Source organism: Protopterus annectens, chromosome 9.part0, assembly GCF_019279795.1.
Source record: "Protopterus annectens isolate FY-2018-M chromosome 9.part0, PAN1.0, whole genome shotgun sequence".
Classification (NCBI taxonomy): Eukaryota; Metazoa; Chordata; order Ceratodontiformes; family Protopteridae; genus Protopterus; species Protopterus annectens.
This window is the reverse complement of record NC_056743.1, coordinates 52,576,302-52,601,999: the sequence shown is the minus strand read 5'-3', so window position 1 is coordinate 52,601,999 and position 25,698 is coordinate 52,576,302. Positions and strand designations below refer to the sequence as shown.

Genomic DNA, 25,698 nt, shown 5'->3' with positions numbered 1-25,698 from the left:
TGTTTTTGGACCCACTACAATTTAGTGGGTTGTTTTGAGACTTCAGGGATACCACGGAGATTACTTGTTTCTTTCTGACACTTCAAGACTTCCATCTCCTCTGCCTGAGGCTTTAAGAACTAACTGTGTCATCCATCCAATTTCTGGAAAGAAACTGTATTCCAGGAAAAAACAAATCCCTAGTGGCAAGGCACTGCTGTTGTCTGCTGATGCGCACAAGTTGTGCCTGAACCCCTAGGTAGTGCAAAAACTGTTCCTCATTACTGGAACCTTCTGCCTTCTCCGTATTGTCCCCATTGTCCAGAAAACCAAACCGCCCCAGGCTGGCCTCATTGTTTGTCCCTCTGCTCATGTCTCATGTTTTATAAAGCCTCTCTCCCATTCCTCCAGTAAGCCCCATCTATCTCCACTCGCTACATCTTACTGCATGTTTTCTCTACTTCAGTTATGGAGCAATAACCTTTTCAACCAGCTGTAGTGCAATTGATTGCATCTTCCGAGGAGCCGAATGCTAGGAAAACGTAAAAACACATGGACCTGTTTTCCATATGGAATTCATCAAAAGGATGACTAAACATTTTGGCTTCCATTTTACTATGCATTTCTCAAATCTTTTAGTCTGGACCAGGTTACCAAATCTTAATTTGGCAGATATTTCCAGCTTTCATCAGGATTCGGGTTCTTTATCCTTACGTGTATTAAGTGTCAGCAAAGCCATTGTAATTAGTTTTTCTTTTGAGATCACCCATTAAGGAACCTATTACGTGGGATCTGTATTTTATGCTGGAGAAACAGAATCTTTCTTACCGAGCCAGCATCATCTGCAGAATTAAAGTACTTGTCCTAGAAAACATTTTCCCTTGTACACATCAGATCACCTAAAATAATTTGCAGGTGCTGTCAGTGGAAACGCATTGCCTGATTTTTCATAAGGATAGGATGTTCGTATGTACAAATCCTTCCTTCATGCCTAAGGTAGCTATGAAGACTAACCTCATCCAATCCATTTCTTTACCAGTTGTCTTCTAAAACGACTCTACCAGAGAATACCTCCTACAGTCGAAAATAATACTCTCACCGTAGAATGAAAGCTGCTAGAAACAAATTCACGGCTCTTCATTGCTTTTTCTGTAAGGAACTTGCAGATAAAATATTCAAATTGACCTTTGACTACAGTTCACATTAAGTAGAGTGAAGTCTCTGCCCTCTGCTCCAAGAGTGCACTGTACTGGAGCAGATTCTAATGCACAAGGCTTTTTTTCCATTCTGTAGCCGAGTATTTCTGCAGCAACTATGTGGTCTTCATTGAATACACTCACAAAGACCCTAAGCTGGATGTGATCTCTAGGTCTGGGTTTTCTTTTGGGGCCATACACCAACTGCTATGTTACCATGAGGGGATCACCAAGAAAGTTTAGTTTGAGATTCTGTCTGTTTTAATAAGGATGAGACATTCTCATACCTGATACAGAATGTAGGTATTTACCATAACAATACATCTGGATGAACAGACCCATCCTTTTTAAGATAACTGTCTCCATCATCCTTATCTTTGCCGACTTGATCTGCAAGTGTATGTTTACTTTTTTGTCTGGTTTGTACAGCATGCTATAGATCAAGAAAGGAGGAGCCTGGGCAGTGTATTATGGGAAAATTGGAGTGAGATTAGTAATTTGAGAATGTTTTGGGGGCTGAGCTGTCCTAACATCTGCAAGTCCTGCTGTTTAACAAGTATGGCCTTGTGCATTTAGCATACTAATATGTGTGGATGAAAATGTTTTGTTTCATATACATTTTTTGATACAGTTTATCAGGAAAATGGCTGTCTTTATGTTAAAAGTAGTACTTTTCAAATGACTTAGTGATCAGCATTCATGATTATTTAATCAGAGCTTATTTAAAGGTTGGTTAATAAAATATGAGCTGTTACCCCACAGGGTTAATATACATATTAAGAATTCTTGTGTATCTTTCAGAACTGCACTGCAGATCATCTGAAATGTGTATCAACACCAGTTCCTTGGGAAAGTGAATTGTTCTTAAAGCCTGTTAAGGAGGATGATCCATTACTTCAATTTGGTATGTTTATTTATTGGGTGTTTTAAAGTAAGATAATTAATACATAATGGTGAGAAGCAATTAACTGAGGATATAAATGCCGGATGTATTCAGGGTAAAATTTTATATACCGTGTAGGCATTTTAATTATGACAGCTGTCAGTCGCATCTCTTGTGAGCTCACTGTTGTACCTTTTACTGAGCACCAATTTTGCTCCCCTTCTTAATTGGTCTTCAGTGATTACTGTGTTCCTCTTCTTTTTTCATTTGAATCCCTGAGTCGTCTTTCTTTCTGTACCTTCATGTTACTGCAGAAGTCCTCCATTCTATATTGACAGAAACAAAGCTGCAGCTGATGAGGCTAGCTAAAGCCAACCTCTCTGCCTATTTCACTGTGTGGTGCATGATTATCTGTCCATTTTGTGGGTGTGGAATCTCATGGGGTTCCTCAGTCTCTTGTTGTGCTGCTTAGAAGTTTAGTCAGTTATATGATTGGGTACACGTTACAGTCCTTAACATTTATGAACAGAAATACAGTATTTGAAATGTGCACTTGTTGCACAGCAAGCTGTTCTGTTATTTATTTGACATTTGTTTACAGGAAAATACGACTGGGCCAGAAAGTGCCCATTTTTGACGGAGACCCAGGGAGACAAGCTCCACAATCACAGTCTTTCAAAAATCAAGTACAGATAGTTTAAATCACGAAGTATCATGATACGCTACAAAACATAAGCGTGAAAAGATGTAATCAGAAGAATATAGGACACATGTTTCATGGTACACTGCAAAGAAAAACAGTAACAGGAGTTGGGGAAAATATGTAGCGAAACACTTGTTAGTGATATTTGTTACATAGATTTAGTATGTGATAAATGAGACCTGAGCACTTCTAATAAGATATTTAAAGCGATATTAGGGATTACATGACTAGAGACAGTGATGGGGCATTGAGTGATGTCGTAGCATGAGTGGTGGTGTTCGTATTATGGTTATAGCAGGAAGGAGGAGGAATGGCGGAGAGAAAAGGAGATTATAAGAAGGGTGCAGGGTTGGGTGTCTTCAGGTACCTTAGGTGAGTAGGGAGGAAAGGTATGCAGTGAATAAGGTAGGGTAGTGGAAAAAACAAAAGAAAGGAGTGAAGTAGGAGGCTGGAGGGGGTTGCGAAGTGTCACTTAGGTTGAAGGGGTGAGGGAAGTATGGTGAGTAAGTTCAGCCAGGACTGGTCCAGGAGCAGGTCCAAGATTTTGTGAAGTATTTTTTTAGGGAGCATTTAAAGATGGGTAGGTTAGAAACAGATCTGGTTTTCACCTATGTTCTAGGCATGTCATAAGTCATTATTTTAGGTTCATAGGTAGGTACTAGCCTATCTACCCAAGGGCCTAAGTAAGCCTAGCCAACAAGGTTCCCTGGCTTACACCACCCAAGAAAGTTAATTTCCTGTGCCCCTGTCGAGCAGAGCCACAGAAGTGATCCCCGGGGTGTATTTCCTATTTTTTTATTGAAGAGTGCTAATGAGGAACTTTGCTTGACATAGATGGGTAGCTTGTTCCAGAGTATAGAAGCCAAACAGATAACTAGACAACTGAACAAAAAAGCGAAGCAAATCCAAAGCACTCGGGAACCAAGAAAATGATGTTAACGTATTTTATTAAGAACGTTTTCGCTTCTGAAAAGACAGAAGCTTCTTCAGACAAAATAAAAAGGCGCCAAATCCACTTTTTAAGTGCAAAAGGTTTTGTTGACATGATGTCATATCCTTGACAACCAAGGTATTGAACAATACACCTTTTAACATACAGGTGTAAAACGATCAACATAAAACCAACATTCCCAACCAGTTAAAACAATCGTTAAATCTAACATTTTTTTAAAAGATTTATAAAAGAAAACCTATATAACTTATTCCTACGTTAAAATGCCTTTAAGGACAATTTAATCACACGTACAAGAAACTTTAATCAAACAAGTGTAATCCCAAAGTAAGTTGACTAAGTAAAATGCCAGTTCAAAACCCAGATAACCTTTATATTTTGGGTTGACAGCAATGTTACAAGGTACATTTTACCCTAAATAATACATTAGGAAATATCAAAACATGCAAGGCCTTTTAATATATATACAAAAAGAACTAACAACGAGTGTCTGCTGGGCACAGTTGTTAAAGTTAAATAATATACAAATCTAATTCCTGAGATAACTTTTATATTTTAAAATGACGGAGATGTTACAGGCTTCATTTAGCCCGGGGGGGGGGGGAGGCATTTAATAGCAATTGCCATTCCAACTCCTTTATTTCGAGTAGGGTTTACCAACATAATTATGCTATAAAAAACAAAAAAACTGACAATGCTCTTTCGAAGCATGTTTTAGATCAGGTTGGGCACAGCTTTTGTTTTATGGGGATTGACTTAGTTAAAGTTGGGATTAGGGGGGTTCCTCAACCTCTCCTACTCGAAATAAAGGAGTTGGAATGGCAATTGCTATTAAATGCCTTTTCCCCCCCTGGGCTAAATGAAGCCTGTAACATCTCCGTCATTTTAAAATATAAAAGTTATCTCAGGAATTAGATTTGTATATTATTTAACTTTAACAACTGTGCCCAGCAGACACTCGTTGTTAGTTCTTTTTGTATATATATTAAAAGGCCTTGCATGTTTTGATATTTCCTAATGTATTATTTAGGGTAAAATGTACCTTGTAACATTGCTGTCAACCCAAAAAATAAAGGTTATCTGGGTTTTGAACTGGCATTTTACTTAGTCAACTTACTTTGGGATAACACTTGTTTGACTATAGTTTCTTGTACGTGTGATTAAATTGTCCTTAAAGGCATTTTAACGTAGGAATAAGTTATATAGGTTTTCTTTTATAAATCTTTTTAAAAAATGTTAGATTTAACGCTTGTTTTAACTGGTTGGGAATGTTGGTTTTATGTTGATAGTTTTACACCTGTATGTTAAAAGGTGTATTGTTCAATACCTTGGTTGTCAAGGATATGACATCATGTCAACAAAACCTTTTGCACTTAAAAAGTGGATTTGGCACCTTTTTATTTTGTCTGAAGAAGCTTCTGTCTTTTCAGAAGCGAAAACGTTCTTAATAAAATACGTTAACATAATTTTCTTGGTTCCCGAGTGCTTTGGATTTGCTTCGCTTTTTTGTTCTTTTGTTCCAGAGTATGGGAAGTCTCTGGGGCAAGAATCTATCCCTCCAGCATGTTCTGTTTATAGTGGTGATGAGGTTTAGGTCTCTAGAGCGTGTAGCTTGGAGGGATTGGGATTTCTTAAGGTGTAGCATGTCCAACAGCTCTGGGTTTAACACAGCTTTATATGTTAGGCAGAGAACTCCTCTGAGTAGCCGATATGCTACAGAGTAAAGCTGGAGTTTTTTGAGATTATCAGTGTAGGGCATCTGTTTGAGGCCAGTAATCCTCTTTGCGAGGTACTTCTGCGGCTTTTCCAGCTCTTGCAGATGTCTTGTGAGGTACATACCAAAAGGGGAGCTGTACTCTATAATGGGACTAATGAGTGCCAAGTAGAGGGGGAACAATGACCTTTTTTTTTTTTTTTTTTCCCTGGATGAGAACCCTTTTGTGATGAGGTGTGCCACATATAAGGATTTCCTGACTACTGTGGCTTTGTGATTATCAAAGGAGAGACTACTGCCCACCTGGGTCCCAAGGTCTCTTATCACACATTCGGCATTATATAGACTGACGTTTATGTGGTAGTTCATGGGTACAGAGTTTTTACCAAAGGGGATGACAATGGGCTTTTTGGCATTGAGCTTGAGGCCATGCCACTGACACCAGGCATCTGTCTCAGTGAGGCCCTTTTGTAGGATGTCCACATCATTTGGGGACTCTACTATGGCTCCTAGTTTGCAGTCATCTGCCAACTTCATTAGCCAGAGGTATTCTGTGTTAGCCTGTACTTCAGAGAAGTAGATACCAAACAGGAGAGGTCCCAAGACTGAACCCTGTGGTACTCCACTTGTCACTGGTTTGAAGTCAGATTTGGAGTCTGCAACTTTTACAGTGTGGGTTCTGTCAGTGAGCCAATTGGCAACCCATCTTGTGACATAGGGATTTATACCTAGTTTAGTGAGTTTAGGCATAATTCCAGAATGGGGGATGATGTTGCAAGCCTTGGCAAAGTCAAGATAGGTTGTGTGAACCACCTTACCCTCATCTACAGCTTTGGTGACTGCCTCAAAGAAGTCGATCCAGTTCTGAAGGCATGATCTGCCTTTCACAAATCTGAACTGGGTGGGGTCCAGAGTTTGGAGGTTACCAATGTCTTTGTTAGTTCCATGATGATACGTTCCATGGCCTTGCAGACCAGGCTCGTCAGGCTAATAGGGCGATGGTTCCCAGGATCAGTAGTGGCTCCCTCTTTGTGGAGTGGGGATAACTGTTGTTGTGCGCCATTCAGTGTGCACAAAGCCTGATGTGAGGCCATGACTGAACATGGTGAAAAGGTGGGGCGCCAGTTCGTTCTGAAGTTCGTGTAAAACGCAGCCTGGGATGTTGTCCGGTCACATGGATGCTGTGTTTTTGGTTTTAGAGAGTGCAGCTTTTACCTGAATAGATGTGATTACAGGGACTCTGCAGTCTTCCTGTATAGATATGGGCCCTTTAGAGGGTGAGGGGGTAAAGTTAGCACTGAACCTATCTGCCAGGATGTTGGCAATATCAGTTGGTTCTGTAATTTTCATGCCGTTGTGCTGCAACTCAGAGCAGATCTGAGTGTTGCCATTGAGATTCTTGACATAGCTATAGAATGCTTTGTGGTTGCCCATAGAATCAGTGGTGATTTTGTTTTCATAGCTAGCTTTGGAGGATCTTATAAGGGATCTCAGCTTCTTACTGAGGCTGACCAGGGAGCTCCTCCACTCATGGAATTTTACTCTCTTTTCCAACATCTCTTCCTTCTGTTGTAGAGTTTGTTTATGGCAGGGGACCACCAGATTGGCTTCCTTTTTTTCGAGGATAGCGTCTTGGTTCTGTTTGGGATAGCACGATCCATGCACTCATGTAAATGCTTATAGAGTGCATTTGTGTAGGATTCAGCAATCGTAACTGTATTGTCCATCTGCATGGGTGTCATGAAGTTTGTCACTTCTATCTTAAGAAGCATGAAGTTGGCCTTGGAGAAATTGTTTACCATGGTTTCCTTAATGGTGTGTGGGGGAGGGATGCGGATATCTAGGATGATAAGCTTATGGTTGGATCTGACCAACGAGGAGTTGACTTCAGGTCGGAACACCGGTCACTCATGTTGGAAATGGGTAGGTCTAGGATATTGCTGTCCCTGGTGGGGGTGTGGATTTTAGTCAGCATAAGGAAACTGGGTGGTATATTTGTACATTGGCTAGCACTCCTGCCTCACAGTTCTTGTCTGGTTCTTGATCAGGCTGCCTTCTGTGCTGAGTCTCTGTGTTCTCCCTTTGCCTACATGGGTTTTGGCTGGGTGCCGTACTTTTTTTCCCACACCGTAAAATAATGCTGTAGGTGAATTAGCAGCTTTATAGATTACAGTGGGTGTGCATGACAAGCTGTGTGTGTATATATATCCTCTGGGCTGGCAAAATATCTCGGATTAGTTTCTTTGTTTTGCAACCACTGTGTGCCTAGATGGGCTCTGTATTTCTTGCAGCCCTGAAATTGGTTAAATACATTTTGGCGAATTAATGAATTTGTGTAGGATGGTAACATATGTAAATGTAGTTCAACCACAGAAAATGTGATTGCCTGTGCTATGCACTTTGCTGATATGCTTGAGTTTTTTTTATTTCTGTACTATTTCTGCGATACTCAAGTTCTTTTATGATTGTCCCATTCACTTTTGAGTTCCTGTACTGGAGCTCCCCCCACTTTGTGTAGCAGCAATCTTTTTCATGCTACCACCACCGTCTGTGAAGGAATTGCATTACCGTGCTGTAGCTTGCTCTGCCTTCAGTCATCTTCATATCCTGTCTCATACCTAAACTTACTGGTTTCTAGGTTGCTTTTCATATTTTTTGAAAGTGGCATTTATTTTCTTTTGATGAGCAGTTATGTCTGTGAACAATGCATTTTATTGAAAACACAGCAAACCTTTCTGTGCAGTAAATAAATGTAATTATAGAGTAAAACTTATTTTGCATTATTGTTATACAGACACACAAAATTACAGATTAAAAAGGACCATGTAAAATTTTTCTAAATTACATTTATACAGCAAGATTAAAATACTAATATAATGTGTACTTAAGTAAACTTTATGGTTCAAGATTCTTCATCATGCAATTTATTAAGTAGTTTTGTTCTTCAAATAATTAAACAGATCCTTAAGGTCATGTGTATGAAAAGGTAGCAAATTCCACAAAGTAAATTCATGACGTTGTTTTGTTTTGGAAAGTATCTTTTTTGTTGATAATCTGATAAACACAAAAGCAGAATATATGAGTCATTTATCTATGTCACATATAGTATTTTAAACACGATTGTCAGCCTTATTTAGATTAATTCGCTTATGCTTTCCCCTAAAAATGTAAGCTTTTTTAATATCTTTATTAAATTATTGTGTAAGACATAGATTTACATACGTTAATAGAAAAGAAAACGTAACATTTTTTAAATTACATACATTATACTCCAGCCTTCCCTTAGACCTCACTCCTAATCCTGAACTTTATTCTGCATGTATTGTTACCACAAATCCTGTTTATTTTTATGTAATGTGCTTCTTCACCTTTCTAAGTATACCCCTACAGTTCTTTTATCTTATTGACAATATTCAGTACTTCAAATGTAAGTTGTTTAGATTCTGATTTCAATTTTGTAGTAATTGTGTTTTTTGGCCACCACCAACAGAATTAGACGTAATAAGGCCTTAGTATGTCTAGACAGTTCTGATTCTATGTCCCAGTTCAAAAGAATAGTTTCCTTAGTTGCATCAGTTTGCTCCCCCACGATTTCAGACAGAGTACTTCTAAAGGAATTTTTAAAATCTGCCATCTTATTACACTCCCAAAAACATGATGTCCTTCAAGGATGCATCTGCAGTCATAACATATGGGTTGTCCTGCCTCAGGCAGCCCTTCGGTCTGCCGGATTCCAAAGTCTGGGTCTGGCCTCGGCTGATGTCGCACTTCACCTGACGTCATAGCTCCTGGGGTATAAAGGCATCAGCCGACGCCATTTTCCCCAGTCTTTCTTGCCGCGCGGTGCCCAAAGCAGAAGCTGTTCGCAAGTGCCGGTCGGTCAGATCCAGAGATTTCAGCTACCGAAGACTTCTAAAAAAGCTAAGTACCCTGTTGGGGACTCTTTCTTGCCTCAGCCGATGTCAGACAAAGTAAATAATTGTTTAACTTGTGGGAAACAAATACCTCATAAGGATTTCCACTCATACTGCCTTCCTTGCTTAGACCCAGACCACGACGTATCAGCTTGTTTAGCCTGTGCTTCCTTCAACCGACGGACACTTAGACGTCGGTCGGAGTTTGCTGAAGAGTTTTTTGGCTCCGCTTTTGCATATAAAATGCCGTCGGAGACGCCGACTACTCATTTAGCTAAAAAACGCAAGGAAAAGGACCGACACTCACGGCCCGCGGTTTCGGCTGAAACCATGGTTAGGCCTACCGCGAGTGTCTCGGTTTCGGCTGAAACCGAGACCTCGGTTCTCCCTTTGGCCGAAAGCATGCCTCCGACAACCGAGGCCACACAGGCCCCGGCTGAGTCTGCTACAGAAATTCCTACTGAAGAAGCAGGCACTCAAGATTTGTCCGACACCATTCCGTTGGACATCTCTACTCCTGCACGTGGGGCAGCTAGACCCCCTGCTTCTATGTCTATCAAGGCCTTTTCCAGGGCTAAAGCAGCTAAAATTTCCAAGGCCTTACCCACAAAAGCTCCCTTTCACAGACCTACCTCAAGTTCTCAGATTCTCAGCCTTGCTGAGGACCTTATTTCTCTGATCAGGGGAACCCAACCTCACCCAGACAGGGCCTCACAACCCCCTCCTGAAAAGAGGCCTAGGACTGAACCCCCGAACCTCTCTCCTCTGACTATTCCTCGGATGGTTCAGATTTATCTGACCATCAGGAAGGATCATACTCACCTTGTGAGGATTCTGATGCAGAAGACTCCATTCCTTCTGCCTCCCCTCCAGAAGAATTTTCATTTGGGGAAACTCTACACTCAATGAGGGAACACTTCCAATGGCAGGGTCAGGATTTTTCTGATTCGAGGAAAAGGCTAAGGACCTTTTTACACTTGCCACAGCATAGGCCTTTAGCCATACCACCTGTACTATCAGTTGTTGATGATGCATACAATGATGCCAGTACTGCCCCTGATTCTCTTCCCCTGGCCCCTGCCAAACCTGACAGATAATACAGGGTCCCGGATTCTCACTTCCACCATTTCTCAGGGCCCAAAAGGTGTTGCAGCTGCCTCTGCCAAAACCCCCCTACCCTCTGAAAGAGAATCAAGAGCATTAGAGAGATGGGATAAAAAGGTTTATACATCTGCAACTCTTTCTGCTAGGGCTTTAAACTGTCAATTCCACATGATACAGTACCAGGAATTTTTGTTAGATCAGCTGAATAAAAGGCTGTCCTCTCCTGAACCTTTAGACCGTAAGTCCCTTCAGGATTTGGTACACAACTCACAGCAGGTCAGTAATCATTTCTTAAAATGTGGCTATGATGCACTGGAGGCTTCATTTAGATCAGCTATGACTGGAGCAGTGATTCGAAGGCATGCCTGGCTAAAAGAACAATCCTTGCCAGACCATGTTAAGTCTAAACTCCTAGATGCCCCTATGGAGAAAAAAAGTTTATTTGGCTCCCCTGCACAGGAGGTTCTAAAGAAAGTGGAAGAAAAAGCAAAATCTGTCCAAACAGTCAAGGATTTTCTGCAGGTCCAACCTCCGAGGTTCAGCAGAAATTGGCCTTCAAAGAATTGGTCCTTTCCAGACACCTCCAGAGCACAGAGAAGCAGAAATAGACGCCCAAGAGGCAGAGGTCAATCAAGGGGTGCCTACAGGGGTCGTCAGTGGCAACCTGCCAACCAGAGAAGTGCCGCCACAGCTGCGACTGCAACCACTTCCACAGGACAGACACAATGACTTGGCTCTGATTCCGCCTACCAGGGAACAACTGGAAGCACCCTTGGGCGGAAAGCTAGCTTTATTTTCAAAAAACTGGCATTGCATTACAGGAGACAAATGGACTTTACAAACAATAGACAAAGGCTACAGGTTTCACTTCCACACTCTACCAAAAAAGAGAGGAATGCCAAACCTTCCACCAAGCCAGAAAGCAGAGGCCCTAAAACAAATCATCAGCTTACTAAGGATGAGAGCAATAGAAAAGGTACCATCTATGGAACAAGGCCAAGGATTTTACTCCAGACTATTCCTTGTACCAAGAAAAGAAAATCAATGGAGGCCTATTCTCGACTTGTCCGCACTGAACACATATCTCATAGTTCCAAAATTCAAGATGCTGACCCTACAGCAACTTCTTCCCATGTTGGGCAAGGAGTCTTGGCTGGTGACTCTAGATCTCAAGGAGGCATACCTGCATGTCCCTATACGACCAGATTGCAGAAGACACCTCAGATTTCTTGCAGGATCAGAGCATTATCAATTCTCAGCATTGCCCTTTGGCTTATCTACTGCGCCCAGAGTATTCACGAAATGCCTGGCATCAGTAATTGCACATTGCAGGCTTCAGGGAATTCAAATCTACCCATACCTGGACGACTGCCTAATACAAGCGGACAACAAGACAAAAATAATAAAGGATTTGGCCTATGTCATACAACTGCTGCAAGCCTTGGGATACACAGTCAACATACAAAAGTCAAGACTAGTGCCATCCCAAAGGATAACATTTTTGGGTGCAGAACTGGACACAATAACTCAGATGCTTTTTTCTCACAGAAGAAAAACAAAAGCAACTACCAGTCTACTTCATAGCATTAACAAAACAAACTCAGCTTACTGCAAGGAAAGTCCTGCAGGCCCTGGGTTACATGGCATCCTGCATAATCTTGATCCCACATGCCAGGCTGCATATGAGAAAATTATAATGGTACCTAAGGAATGTATGGTCTCAACACAGACAGTCTAAAAGCCCTGATACCAATCATTCCATGCCTGAAAAAAGAATTCCTGTGGTGGGCTCAGGCCTGCCAGATCAACAGAGGATTGCCTTTCCACAAACCACATCCAAGGCAGACCATAACCACGGACGCCTCAGACCTAGGCTGGGGGGCACACATGGAAGACAAGTGTATCCAAGGCCTATGGTCCCAAGACCAGCTAAATCTACACATAAATCTAAAGGAGATGCTGGCAGTGAAGCATGCAATCGAGGCATTCAAATCATTCCTCCAGCAAGGACACCTGCTGATAAGGACGGACAACACCACAGTCATGTGGTACATCAACAAACAGGGAGGCACACATTCATACCCTCTATGCCGGATGGCAATGGACCTGTGGAACTTAGGCCTGAATCTCAACCTCCAACTGCAGGCCAGATTCGTACCAGGAAAAGAGAATTCACTAGCAGACAGCTTAAGCAGAACTACCACGGATGCCCACGAATGGATGCTGCATCCAGACATCTTCAAAACCATAACAAACAAATGGGGAATGCCAGAGATAGACCTGTTCGCCTCCCCACTCAACCCCCAACTGAAGAAATTCTGCTCAAGAGTATACCACCCACAAGCCTGGAAGGTGGACTCCCTTTCTTTCAGCTGGAAGGCCCTGACAGTATATGCCTTTCCACCTCTCCCATTGATGTACAAAGTTCTACTGAAGATCAGAGAGGAACAGCCAAAGGTAATTCTGATAGCTCCAGACTGGCCAAGGCAGCATTGGTACCCGCTACTGAGAAGCATGTCTCGGACGAACTCATGGCCTCTACCTCTATGTCCTTTACTTCTAACGCAGAACAACTACAAGACCCTGCATCCAAACTTAAAAACATTGCAGCTAACTGCTTGGAAAATTGCATAAAGCAAAACCAACCTGTTTTGTCTCGGAGGGTTAAGGACATTATCCTGGAGGCTCGCAGACCCTCCACAAGGAAAACATATTCAGCCAAATGGAAGAGATTCCTCATTTGGAGTGCAGCAAAGGGAACAAATGTCACACTGGCAAACCTAGCACACATCCTAGAATACTTAGCAGAACTGTTCCACAATGGCCTGTCCTATTCTTCCATTAAGATTCATGCATCAGCAATTTCAGCAGAGTACAACATGGATCCTCCTGTCTTCCCTCTCAAAAATTGTCTGAGGAGAGGATGAGAGATCAAAAATGTAAAACCTCCAAGGAAACCACCTCTGCCTGCATGGGATCTCAATTTTATGCTAGAAAAATTAACACTTCCCCCTTTTGAACCAGCAGCAACAGCAGACTTACAGTTCTTATCTTGGAAAACTGCCTTCCTGCTAGCAATCACTTCAGCAAGAAGGGTATCCGAGTTACAGGCATTAATGGCAGTGCAGCCTTTCCTTATCTTTCACCAGGATAGAGTGTCTCTGAGAACCAATCCTACTTTTATGCCAAAGGTGGTATCCAGGGTATCCTTGAACCAAGCTATTCATTTACCTACATTCTTCCCTAACCCACAGAACAGGGGGGAGAAACTACTACACACCTTGGATGTACACAGACAACTGCGCTACTATCTGGACAGAACTAAGGCCAGCAGAAAAACTGACCAGCTTCTGGTAGCATATGCAACAGGAGTGCAAGGAAAAGCAATTTCAAAACAGACAATCTCAAAATGGATAGGAAATTGCATTCGATTCTGCTACTCATTTCATGGAAATACAACTCCTGAAAATATCAGGCCTCACTCCACAAGAGCTACAGCCACCACTACAGCTTTCCTACGAGGAGTGGCTACCAAAGACATTTTAGAAGCTGCTACTTGGAGCTCCGTGCATACATTTGCCAAGCATTACAATCTTCCTTTATACTCCAGATCCCGAGCAGGTTTTGCTACTGCAGTTTTACAAGGGATCTTAACTACACCATCATTATCTTAGTGCCTCCTCCCCCAGTTTGGCTATGGTATTCTACCCATATGTTATGACTGCAGATGCATCCTTGAAGAACATAGTACAGTTTTGTACCTACCATAAATGTAGATGTCCGATAGGTATGCATCTGCAGTCAGGATTACCCACCCTCCTTCCCCTCTGTGGTATTCCTAGGGTACTTACCCCTCTCTTAGCTAGCTGGGGGAATCTATTATGGTGTATTTGTTTGTATGTATATATGTATATATACTTTTTGATTTCTACTGTTTGGAATTTTCTACTTTTATACAAATTTAGCCTTCCTAGAGGGCACCTAGCATCTGGGGCAAGAAACACTGAGGAAAATGGCGTCGGCTGATGCCTTTATACCCCAGGAGCTATGACGTCGGGTGAAGTGCGACATCAGCCGAGGCCAGACCCAGACTTTGGAATCCGGCCGACCGAAGGGCTGCCTGAGGCAGGACAACCCATATGTTATGACTGCAGATGCATACCTATTGGACATCTACATTTATGGTAGGTACAAAACTGTACTTTCTCAGCTATCTCTTTCTTCCCATCTAGGGTTGCCACCTCTTGCGATGCTGAAAACCTGACCAAGGCCATGCCTCCTGTGCTACATGCGACTCTGCTCAGGCCCAAGCCATCTCCACCCACATCCACACCCATTTTATGATGAATGTACATACCTGATTAGGGCATAATGTCGCATCAAGTCCTTTTTTACATACCTAATCTAGGTTGTGTAGCTCTTTTTCTTGTTGAGTATCTCGAACTCCACCGTGTTGCTTTAATGATGCTTTTTTGTGGGGAAAAAAAAGAGCTTGCTTTTTAACAAACTTTGGCATTCTGTACATACCTTTGAACAGAATACTGGAGTTTGTACAGTGCTTTCTGGACTACCGGAGAATCATTCTGATTTCCGGATAGTGCGGTAAAATACCAGATAGGTGGCAAGCCTGTTCCCATCACACATCCAGCATTTATCTGCTTGAGGAAAAATTATTTGAAATCTGCTTGGGGTGTAAAAATACCTATGCAAATACTTCAGGGCAAATTCCTAGATGTTCTGAACAAGTTATAGAAGCTGTACCAGAACAGGTCTTTCACTTCGGACTCCCCTGTCCCTTTCTCTTTGCCTGCTAAGGAAGGCAGTCTCGAGCTCACAGTCCAAACTACTACTTGGCTGCATCCCAGTGTATTACCTGTCCCCCTCTAGTTATTTGCTCCCAGTATGTTGGTTCTTTTGCCAGTTTTCTGCAGTACTTTTCAGCCACCTCTTGCATAGTTTTTGTACCCTACTTGCAGTCATCCCAATTGACAGTCTCCTTTCTCATGTTGGGTTAGTTCTTAGAATAATTTCAGCAACTTTATTACCATAGTAATCTCTCTGGTTCTTGTTCTCCTTAAGGATCTTCATTCAAAATCCCACTGTCTCTCCTTATTTCTTTAAGTCCTTTCTCCCCCTGCTTCATCATTATCCATTTCTACTTTGAACTATAACCTTCTGCTTGTGTTACGCATATTGAGCCTCAACTGTGTAGCTCTAAAATATCCCTTCAAATCAAGTAGTCATAAACTACCTTGTTGTATTGGGAGGATTCATTTTTATCTCACTTAACTCTCTTGTCTCACAGATATAGTTCTTCAACTCTTTATTAATTATTGTCCACAACTTTGGTTGATAAAATATGCCTGACCAGTATATAAAATTTAAGGGGCTAAAACCTTTTCACTGCTTGTATCTTCCTGTCCATATCCATAAACAAGAGCTTCTAGTTTCTTAGATTTTGTATCATCTTTCATTTAGTCTCTTCGCACATATCCGTAGCTGCCATAACCTCCACTGATTGATTCCTGTAGTTATCATGCAGTGTTTTATAAGCCCTACTAATTATCCCCTTTTTAAACAGCAGCTAGTGTTCTAAATTCAGCTAAAAACTCTACCAGAAGGATTTCCCTATCTTTTCTCTTTGTCTGTATTCTGATATCAATCCAATGTAGGGAAGGCAGTCTCTAAGCCTGCAGTCCAGCTGTTTCCTTAGCCTCAGCCCACTGTATATTACTTTTCCGTGTCTAGATTTGATCCCAATACCTTGGCTCCTTTGTCAGTTCTCCAGTAATTCCCAGCTCCCTCTTGCTTTATTCTCTGTATTAAAAATTGCAGTAATCCATGTCGGCAAAATCTCCCTTTTCCTTTGTTGTGTCTAGTTCTTCGAATACTTTCCTCTGCTTTGTGAATATAATATTCTGTATGGCTGTCGTTATTACTCTTAACAGTCTGTATTCAGAATGCCACTCTCTTCTTATTTCTTGAACCCCCCCCCCCCCATTATTTCCACTTTGAATTATGTATATGGGCCTTAACTTTGTAGAGCTAAAATATCCCTTCAAGTCAAGTAATCCTAAATCATCCTGTTATTTTGAAAGGAAAATGTTATGCCGCTTGCCCCCCCCCCAATAAAATCCTTTATCCCTTTAATTACTGCCCACAACTTCTGTCATTTGATTAAAAAAAAAAAAAAAAAAAAAAAACATTTTCACAGCTGTTACCTTGCTATTGATATCCATAAACAGCTTCCATTTCTCAATGTTTGTATTGCCTTTTGTTTAGTCTCTTCCCACATATCTTTAGCTGCCATAATAGAATCCTATTTAACTCATATGCCTAAATACCTTATATTAGCATATCCGCATAAATATGAGTATTGCTGAACTAGTTCATGTGTGTATACATAATTTACAGCTATAGCTTTTGTTTCATTTTCATTAGTGTTATACTTAGAAAAAAAATTAAAACTGTCTCAAAATGTTCCACAAGGCTTGATAAATCCAGAAAATGACATATATGAGCAAAATATCATCTGCGTATAAATCCTCCTTGTGTTATTACCATGCCAGTTATATCCTTGAATTTCTGAATGTCTTGTTTTCTTTGCCAGTGGCTCTAAATATAAAGCAAATAACACAAGGAAAAATACTTTCCTGCGTTGTTCCCCTGTTCAAACACAACTTATTGGAGAAGAACCTTCCCATTTTAATGCTTGCCTCTGATCCTTTGTGTGTCTTAATTAACTTTATTGTATCAGGGAATGCAAGTGTTTCCATTGCCTTACTGATAAATTCCCAGCTTACTCTTCATATGCTTTCTCTGAATCAAAACCCATCAACCACAGCAGCATTTCCTTGCACTCTGCTTCCCGAGGATCATCATTGTTCTATTAATGTCAGTTGTTTGCCTCCCCTCCACAAAACCACACTGATCCATCTCTATCAATGTTGGCATCACTTTTACCATTCTTTTAGGTGTTATAGACATAAACACTTTATAATCATGGTTTAAAATTGAAGTGGGCCTGAGTAAAGATGGGTCTACCCTCTAAGTAATACAGCCACCACAGCTTTCTTCCCAGATGCTGGTACTTCCCTTCCTTTTAAAATACCGTTGAACAAAATCTTCCAGATCTTTCATTTTTTTCTGGCCTAACTTCTAAACATCCTCAGCAGTAAACATCTGGTGCAGACTTTAAGGCTGCAAGCTGGAGTTCTTATGGTACAGGATTTTATTCCATCAGCCCTCATTTGCCTACTGTCTGATCTTGAGTAAGACACTTAGCCAGACATTGCTTCTTGAGAAGGGAGTGTTTGTCCAGCGAGCCTACCCAGTTAACAAGTCAGTATTATTTGTATTAGTAATGCTGGAGAATTCCCTACGGATTGATTATACGTCATTGTTTTTACCTCTTCTCTTATCTTGACTATTAGATGTTCTTCATAGTCAGTTTTGTAGTACTGATTCTTGGGTCTTCTTGCCATGCTGAGTCCTTTTTCCAGAGTCTTCCCATCATCCCTAGCCGATGGATGTCCAAAGATCTGCGTCTGAACATCTGGGTACAAGAAGGGCATCCGGTTCCATCTTCATTTCTTTCTAGCCATGTAGTCTGTTGTGCTTCATGTTTGCTCCGTACGCTTGCAGTCCATTGGTTAGCTAATTTTCCTGAGAACCTTCTTCCTGTCTGATAAGTAACTCATTGGGGAAAATTTTTTACTAAGTTAATGTTCAGAAAAGTCAAGAATTGCTTGAGGTGTGGGAATCAAATCCTGCGTAAAGATTTTCACTCATTTTGGCTGTTCTGCTTGGGGCACAGCATCACTAACAGTCCTGACTGTTTAAATTCTGTGCGAAAGCACTCAAATGTAGGGATGAAATATTAGCCGCCAGTATGGAGTCCTTCTCTTCAGCTTCCTTGGTGGCTTCGCAGTCTCTTGCTACTGCAGGGTCTCTGCAGACTGCAGTGATGGGTAGTGTCATTCCAAAAAAGACACAAAAAGGCCAAGGACCATGATGTTACTGAAAAAGATCAAGCTGTAGGTCTTAAGTCAACCAACAACCTAGGTGAGGTGCCATTACATCCTCCCCTTATCTGACAACTCCTAGGCCCAAATCCTGTGGCATCACCCCTTGGGAGGTCTCCCTGGTTTCAGGCCTACCTACCATGGCACATACGTTGCTCTGGTCTGAGTTCACTCTGCAGGCCTTTGCTTCCAACGTCCAAGCTGTGGGTCTTGAGGGAGAATCTCAGCCTTCGTTGACTACCGAAGCTACAACTGAAGCAGCAGTTGCATGACCGCATCCTTCAGTCACCCCCTTAAAACTGACAACCAAGCCAAAGTGAACCACTTCTTTTTTTTGCACTGCCTCTCTAACCAAAGCCCAAGACCTCCTTAAAATAGCACAGGAGTTGATGGCCTTCATGAAATCTAGAGTCCAGTCATTCTTCCAGCTCCATGGCATCCCTGTGTAAAAGAACCAGGAAATAGCCTTTCAGGAAGAGGATGATACTTGTAGCTCTGATGGGTAAATTGTCTTACTCTGGCCACTGACCACCTTAGATTTACTGAGACTGAGATGATACCCTCTCTTCGGGGACCTTTCATTTGGAGAAATTCTGCATAGAATGAAGGAGGCTTTCATTTGGGAAAGTAAGCAGTTCTGTCAGGCCCAGACCCAGTACAGAGAACTACTGATCCATACCATGGGATAATCCTCCTGTGCACACTGTATTGGATATCATATTTGAAAACCTTGCTTTACACTTTAATTCTCTACCCCCTGCTCCTAGGAAGCCAGGTAGGTTTTATAGAGTGCTTGAATCTCAGTAGCAACTCTACAAAAACTGTAAAGCTGACCCTTTTGTAGTTTCCACTAAATCCACCAAACGTGTATCTAAGGGACCAACAAGACACCCCCTGTCCAACGACAGGGAAAATAGAGTAGACTGATTTGGGAAGAAAGCTTATACCTTTGCCACCCTGGCATTGAGAGCTTTGAATGGTGAATTCTGTAAAGCTAAAGTACCTTTAATCTCTTAAAGATAAAATTCTAGCTAAGGTAGACTCTATTGCGGATAGATCTTTATCTAAGGAGATATCCAGGGAAGCTTTACAAGCCCCTAGGCACTCATTAAAATGTGGCTGTGATGCTTTAGATACTTCTTGAATAGCTACCACAGGTTCTGTCATCTGCAGACATGCATGGCTCAGGACCCAGTCGCTGTCTTAAGTAAAGGCTGAACTACTGGATGCTCCAGTAGACGAGGAATTTATTTTTTGGTCTTCCAGCTGAACAAGTTTTTGAGAAACTGGATGGAAAAGGAAAGCAAATTAAAGTTTTGAAAAATTTACTTGTCTCTGACCCCAAGATATAGTAGGAAATACACTTCGAAACTTTAGCCATTTCCATCTAGACAAGAGAAGGGGAGGCCTTCCCATGGCAAGAGAAGGGGAGGCCTTCCCATGGCAAAAGTCCAAGATACTCCTGGAGATGGCAACCAGAACGATTACACACAGCAGGGGGCTCCAAAGAGCCCACCCAGCACACAGAATAACTCCAGCTATGTTCTACCCCAGCTTCCCTAATCCTTCCCACCCTCCCTTTCGATCTACCCCAGCCTTCCTTATCCTTCCCACCCTCCCTTCCTCTCTACCTCACCCTCCCTTCCAAGTCTTTGCCAGGAAGACTCTCTCTTCATAAACCAATATGGGTCCTTAGCATCCAAGAGAATAGGTACTGTATGCAGTTCAGAGAAATACCACCCTTTGTGTGTATTCCAAAGCCACCAAAAGAGCAAGAAGGCATCTTACCACATATCCTCAGGTAGCTACTTCACCAATGATCCATCCACCCTGTCCCTCCAGGACAAGAGAGAAAATATTTTTACTCAAGGATATTTCTAGTTCCAAGAAAAGGTATATTTTTGCCTCCCCTCTGAATGGACAGCTTCCTCGATTCTGTTCCAGAGCCCTAAGTTCTTAGACGTGAAAGGAGAGCGCTGTGTCCTTTTCTTGAAAAAAAAAAAAAAAAAAAAAAAAAAAAATTTCATCTGCTTTTACTGTACTTGTGTTTTTACCTACTTCTTTTTACTTTTGCATCATCTTAAAATACTCAATTGTATTTATTACTGCTTGGTGTAACTCATTCTAAGCCTTTTGGTTTAAACACTTGGGCTTCGGACCAGTTAGTTGTTTTGCACTGAGAGGGTTTGTGGTCTGCACTGTTGTGGCAGAACAGGTAGCTTACATCCTTCTAGGTTGAGAACTGCTGATTGAGGGCTCAGTGTCTGTTATTCTAAAAGTGTATTAATTCTGGTTTAAGTACTTGGGCTTTCAAGCCAGTTATTTTACATTAAGAGGGTTCGTGGTCTGCACTCTTGTGGGAGGAGAGGCTGGACTCTGCCCTTCTGAGCTGGGAATTTCTGGTTAAAGGCTTATAGTGCATGCATATCTGAACTGTTTCTTACTGAAGTTGGTGCGCCTTGTTTGCTGTGGCATAGACTGGATTCGGGCCTGCTGGATCTAGCTTTGTTTGTGTAACTTGAGCACTAATCCAGACATTCTCTAAAGTATTCAATGGTATTTATTACTGCTTGGTTGTAACTTGATTAAAGTGTAGCTATCATTCAAGTCTTTTGGATTAAGCACTTGGGCTTCAGACCAGTTGTTTTACATTAGGAAGGTTTGTGGCAAGCACTGTGGTGGCAGGACAGGTAGCTTTCATCCTTCTAAGTTGGAAACTGCTGATTGAGAGCCCAGTGTCCAAGTGTATTAGTTCTGGTTTAGGCACTTGGACTTCAGGCCAGTTATTTTACATTAAGAAGGTTCGTGGTCTGCACTCTTGTGGGAGAAGAGGCTGGACTCTGCCCTTCTGAGCTGGGAATTTTCTGGTTAAAGGTTTATAGTGCCTGAATATTTGAACTGTATTTTACTGAAATTGGTTCACCTTGTTTGCTCTAGCATAGACTAGATCCAGGCCTACTGAATCTAGCTTTGTTTATATGCTTGTTGTTTGTTTGCTTGTTATTTCCTGGAAGCTAATTCCACCTAATCGCAACTTCTCAGCTTCTGTGGATCACTAGTGATATCTGCATTGCTTACTGTACTTATTTCCTTGTTTCACTTGAAAGAAAGTTACTGTTTGTCGTTTTTGCATTTAGTTACTTGTAACACATTGCACTCAAGCTACCTGGCACTTGCTCACTAAAGCAATTATATAAGTCAGCACTAAAAATTAAAAGCACTACACCCTCACTCCCCACTGGCCCTTGTTTTCAATTAAGGATTTCCCAATATTATTCTAGCATGTCCAAAGGTCAGTTGTCAATCTCCTCTCCGGTCCAGCTGGTGAATCTGGGAATCTTGAGGCAATGTTATAACTGCCTCATGTACACAGACAACCCTCTCCTCCTCCCACATAACACAAATACTTGCGAGAGATGCAGCTGTTTAGCAAAACTGGAGGCTGAGCTCTCTCAACTCAGGACTGGCAAGACCAGACAGGAGGAGAAGGCAACTACACACACCACAAAACCAGCCTCACATAATGCTACCACTCCACTGAATCAAACACATAAACACACAAAGACATACTCGGAGGCTCTGAGTAAAAATTTACCTAAACAGCAGAGGCCTCCAAAGCAGACACCCAAACAACTGCTACCTCAAGACACCCCACAAGCAACACATAAACCACAAAAGCAGTGTGCAAAGCAGTCACAGCCCTTAAGGCCAAATACAACACCAAACATACTTGTCATAGGTGACTCCATAGTCAGACACACTGGCGTCCCACTCACCAGGCTGAACAAGGAGAGGGTCACAGTAAGCTGCCTATCGGGCGCTAGAATCCGCCACATAACACAAGCACTCGGGTCACTCCACGGCAAGTACAAATATGACACAGTCATTGTCCATGCTGGTGTGAGCGACCTGAGACGCACCTCCCTGGACTACATGAAAAGAGACATAGAGGAGCTCTCTGATTATGTAGCCCAGGCAGGTATGACCCTAACCCTGAGCAGTATCCTTCCTTCACCAAGAATGATGCCACAATATAGAGACAAGATGATCAGCTTTAACAATTGGCTTAATGTCTGGTGTCATTCAAAGGGGATCCAGTGTCTGTCTGCCTGGGATGACATGCTTGACAAGCCACGCTGCTTCGCAAGGGACGGCTTGCACCTGTCACCCCTGGGATTCCGGATATTGGCTAAGGCTCTTGCCACCCCATAGTGCCTTTTTAGGCAAGGCTCAAATTCTAAACCTACCACCCTAGAAAACAAAAATGGGAAGAAATTGAGGGTAATGCTGCTCAATGCCAGAAGTCTAAATCTCAAAATGCACGCACTCGAGGCCCTTCTCAGTATGGAGAACATCGATGTCTGTGCTGTAACTGAAACCTGGTTCAAGGCTCCTGAGAGCACCCGGCACTATTAGGTTTTACCTCATATCATGCGTTCCGGCCCCAAAACCCGGACCACTCCACAAAAGGAGGGTGTATCCATATTCATAAAGGATACTCACACCTCCAGGTTGGTGGCAACGCATGAAGCTTGGAAACCATCCAGGTGCAACTAACCATAGGCAAAACTGCTCTACAAATTGTAGCATGCTACAGGCCACCCTCTCAAACTCAGGAACCCCACACAGCCTTCCTGAAGACACTGGAGGGTATAAATGTATCTCCAAACACCATCATATTGGGAGACTTCAACTACCCGAATATAGACTGGGAACATTACTCAAGCCCTAACTTTCTAGCCCAACGGTTCCTGGAGTTCATAAATTCAAATGCCATGGAACAGCTAGTTACTGTTCCCACGAGAGGAGAAAATATACTAGATCTCATTGTCACAAACATGGGGACAAAATGCTCCACACCAGAAGTATATCCCTCATTGGTGAGATCTGATCATAAACTAATCTCACTGGAAATCCACATCCCGCCCCCACCCCAAACAAAAAAGACCATAGTGAAGAACTTCTCTAAAGCAAACTTCACACTACTCAAGACTGGTGTGGTATCCTTCAAGGCCCCTGAGTCAGAGGAAACCACAACCCAAGCTGCGGAAGCCCTTACAAATGCCTTCTATGAACACCTCCAGGACTGCATGGATCAGGCAATCCCAAATAAAACCAAGACTCTTTCCACAAAGGGCAAGCGTCCAGTCTGGTGGACCCCAGCCATTAACAAACTTTACAATAAGAGGAGAAAGCTATTACATGATAGAACAAAATCCATAAAAGGGAAGTCACCCTGATCATTATTACTAAAAAATACGAGCACTCATAAAATCAACTAAGGCCAATTTTGAGCGAAAAATTGCCATGGATTCAAAGGACAATCATAAGGCCTTTTTCAGCTATGTTAGGAACCTGGGTGGAAACTCACAGATATGCTCAGAATTAGTCCAAAATGATACAAAAATCACTGAACCCACAGACATTGCCAACATACTGGCAGACAGGTTCAGTGCAAACTTCACCCCTCTCCCCTAAAGGAGAGATAACTATCCCAGCCGAGTGTAGCCTCCCGGACATCTCAAATGCGCAGGTGAAAGCTGCTCTCTCTAAAGCTAAAAACACAGCATCAATGGGACCGGATGGTGTCCCCGGCTGTGTGCTACACGAGCTAAATGAGGAATTAAACCCGCACATAAGGCAGCTGTTTTATCTCAGCCTTACCACAGGATCGTGCCCAAGGAGTGGCGTCACGGCAACTGTGGTCCCACTCCACAAAGGTGGCGCCTCTACGGACCCTGGTAATTACCGCCCATAAGCTTAACAAGTCTAGTCTGCAAAGCTATGCAGAGGATCATAATGGAGCTCATAAACAAAGATATAGGGGACTTGCAGTCATTGGACCCGACCCAGTTTGGCTTTGTCAAGGGAAGATCATGCCTTTTGTACTTGGTCGACTTCTTGAAATAGTCACCAAGGCCATTGATGAGGAAAGGCAGTCCATACAGCCTACCTTGACCTTGCAAAGGCTTTCGACACAATACCCCACTCGGGTATTGTAGAAAAACTTACCAGCTTAAATGTAAACCCATATGTCACAAGATGGGTTGCAAACTGGCTTAAGGACAGAACCCACAGGGTTAGAGTTGCTGGCGCTGTGTCAGACTCCAAGCCAGTCACAAGTGGTGTCCCACAGGGCCCGGACCTTGCCCCCTATTGTTTGGCAACTACTTCCCAGAAGTACAGGCCAACATGGGAGGACTTTGGCTGACAAAGTTTGCAGATGACTGCAAACTGGGCCCCATTGTGGAAAGTGCATCGGACACGGATATCCTTCAGAAGGGACTCACGGAAACAGATAGCTGGTGCCAGAGCCATGGCCTGAAGTTAAACGCCAAAAATGTATAGTCATACCCTTCGGGAAAAACAAGGTAACCCCAAGCTACCATATAGGTGGCAATCCACTAAGCACAGAAGAGGTTATCAGGGACCTGGGGACCCAGGTTGACAGTGGCCTTTCTTTTGACACTCACATTGCTAAAGTGGTTAGAAAGACCTTCTACATTGCCCACCTGATCATGAAGGGATTCACATCCAGATCTAGTGAGGTCATTGTTCCCCTGTACTCTTCACTTATCAGACCAATGATCGAGTACAATGCCCCATTCGGGATGTATCTCACCCGACATCTGCAGCAATTGGAGAGACCCCAAAAGTTCCTCACCAAAGGATAAAGGGACTCCAAAATCTGTCATATGCTGCCAGATTGAAGAAACTCCAGCTCTATTCAGTCGCATACCGTCTGCTCAGAGGTGACATGTGCCTGACATACAAGGCCATGTCCAACCCGAATTAATGGACATGCTCCACCTCAACAATCCAAATCCACCAAAACCACTAGAGCAAGCGACTTAAACCTTAGCACGGATATAAATAGGACATGCTGGAGGGATAGATTTATCACTCAGAGACTCCCTATGCTGTGGAATAAAATCCCGGTCCATGTGAGGCAGAGCACCTCGCTGACTCTGTTCAAGAGAAATCTAGACCTGTGGATGGGAGATCGTAGGTTTACCCCGGGAATCATCTCTGGGTCACTGCTGGACAGAGGCACAACAAACTAATGGGCACAGTATTTTTTTCATATAAGGGGTGGCGTAAGCCACAATAATTTGGGCTAGGCTTATAAATGCCTTAGGGCAGATAGCCTAGTATAAACCTATGAACCTATGAACCTATGAATGCTGCTATATGCCTGTTATCCTCTTCTTTGCTCCTCGGATTCGCCC

General features: G+C 42.5%; 1 protein-coding gene across 2 annotated transcripts in view; it reads left to right on the top strand.

The window, feature by feature from the left end:
* PRMT3 (protein arginine methyltransferase 3) overlaps positions 1 to 25,698 on the top strand; it is a 2,672,092-nt gene that overhangs the window by 157,760 nt on the left and 2,488,634 nt on the right. For both annotated transcript variants that reach the window (XM_044082552.1, XM_044082550.1), the window contains exon 5: positions 1,977 to 2,079. In XM_044082552.1, coding sequence (XP_043938487.1) covers positions 1,977 to 2,079 — 103 coding nt within the window. The remainder of the gene's footprint in view (positions 1 to 1,976; positions 2,080 to 25,698) is intronic.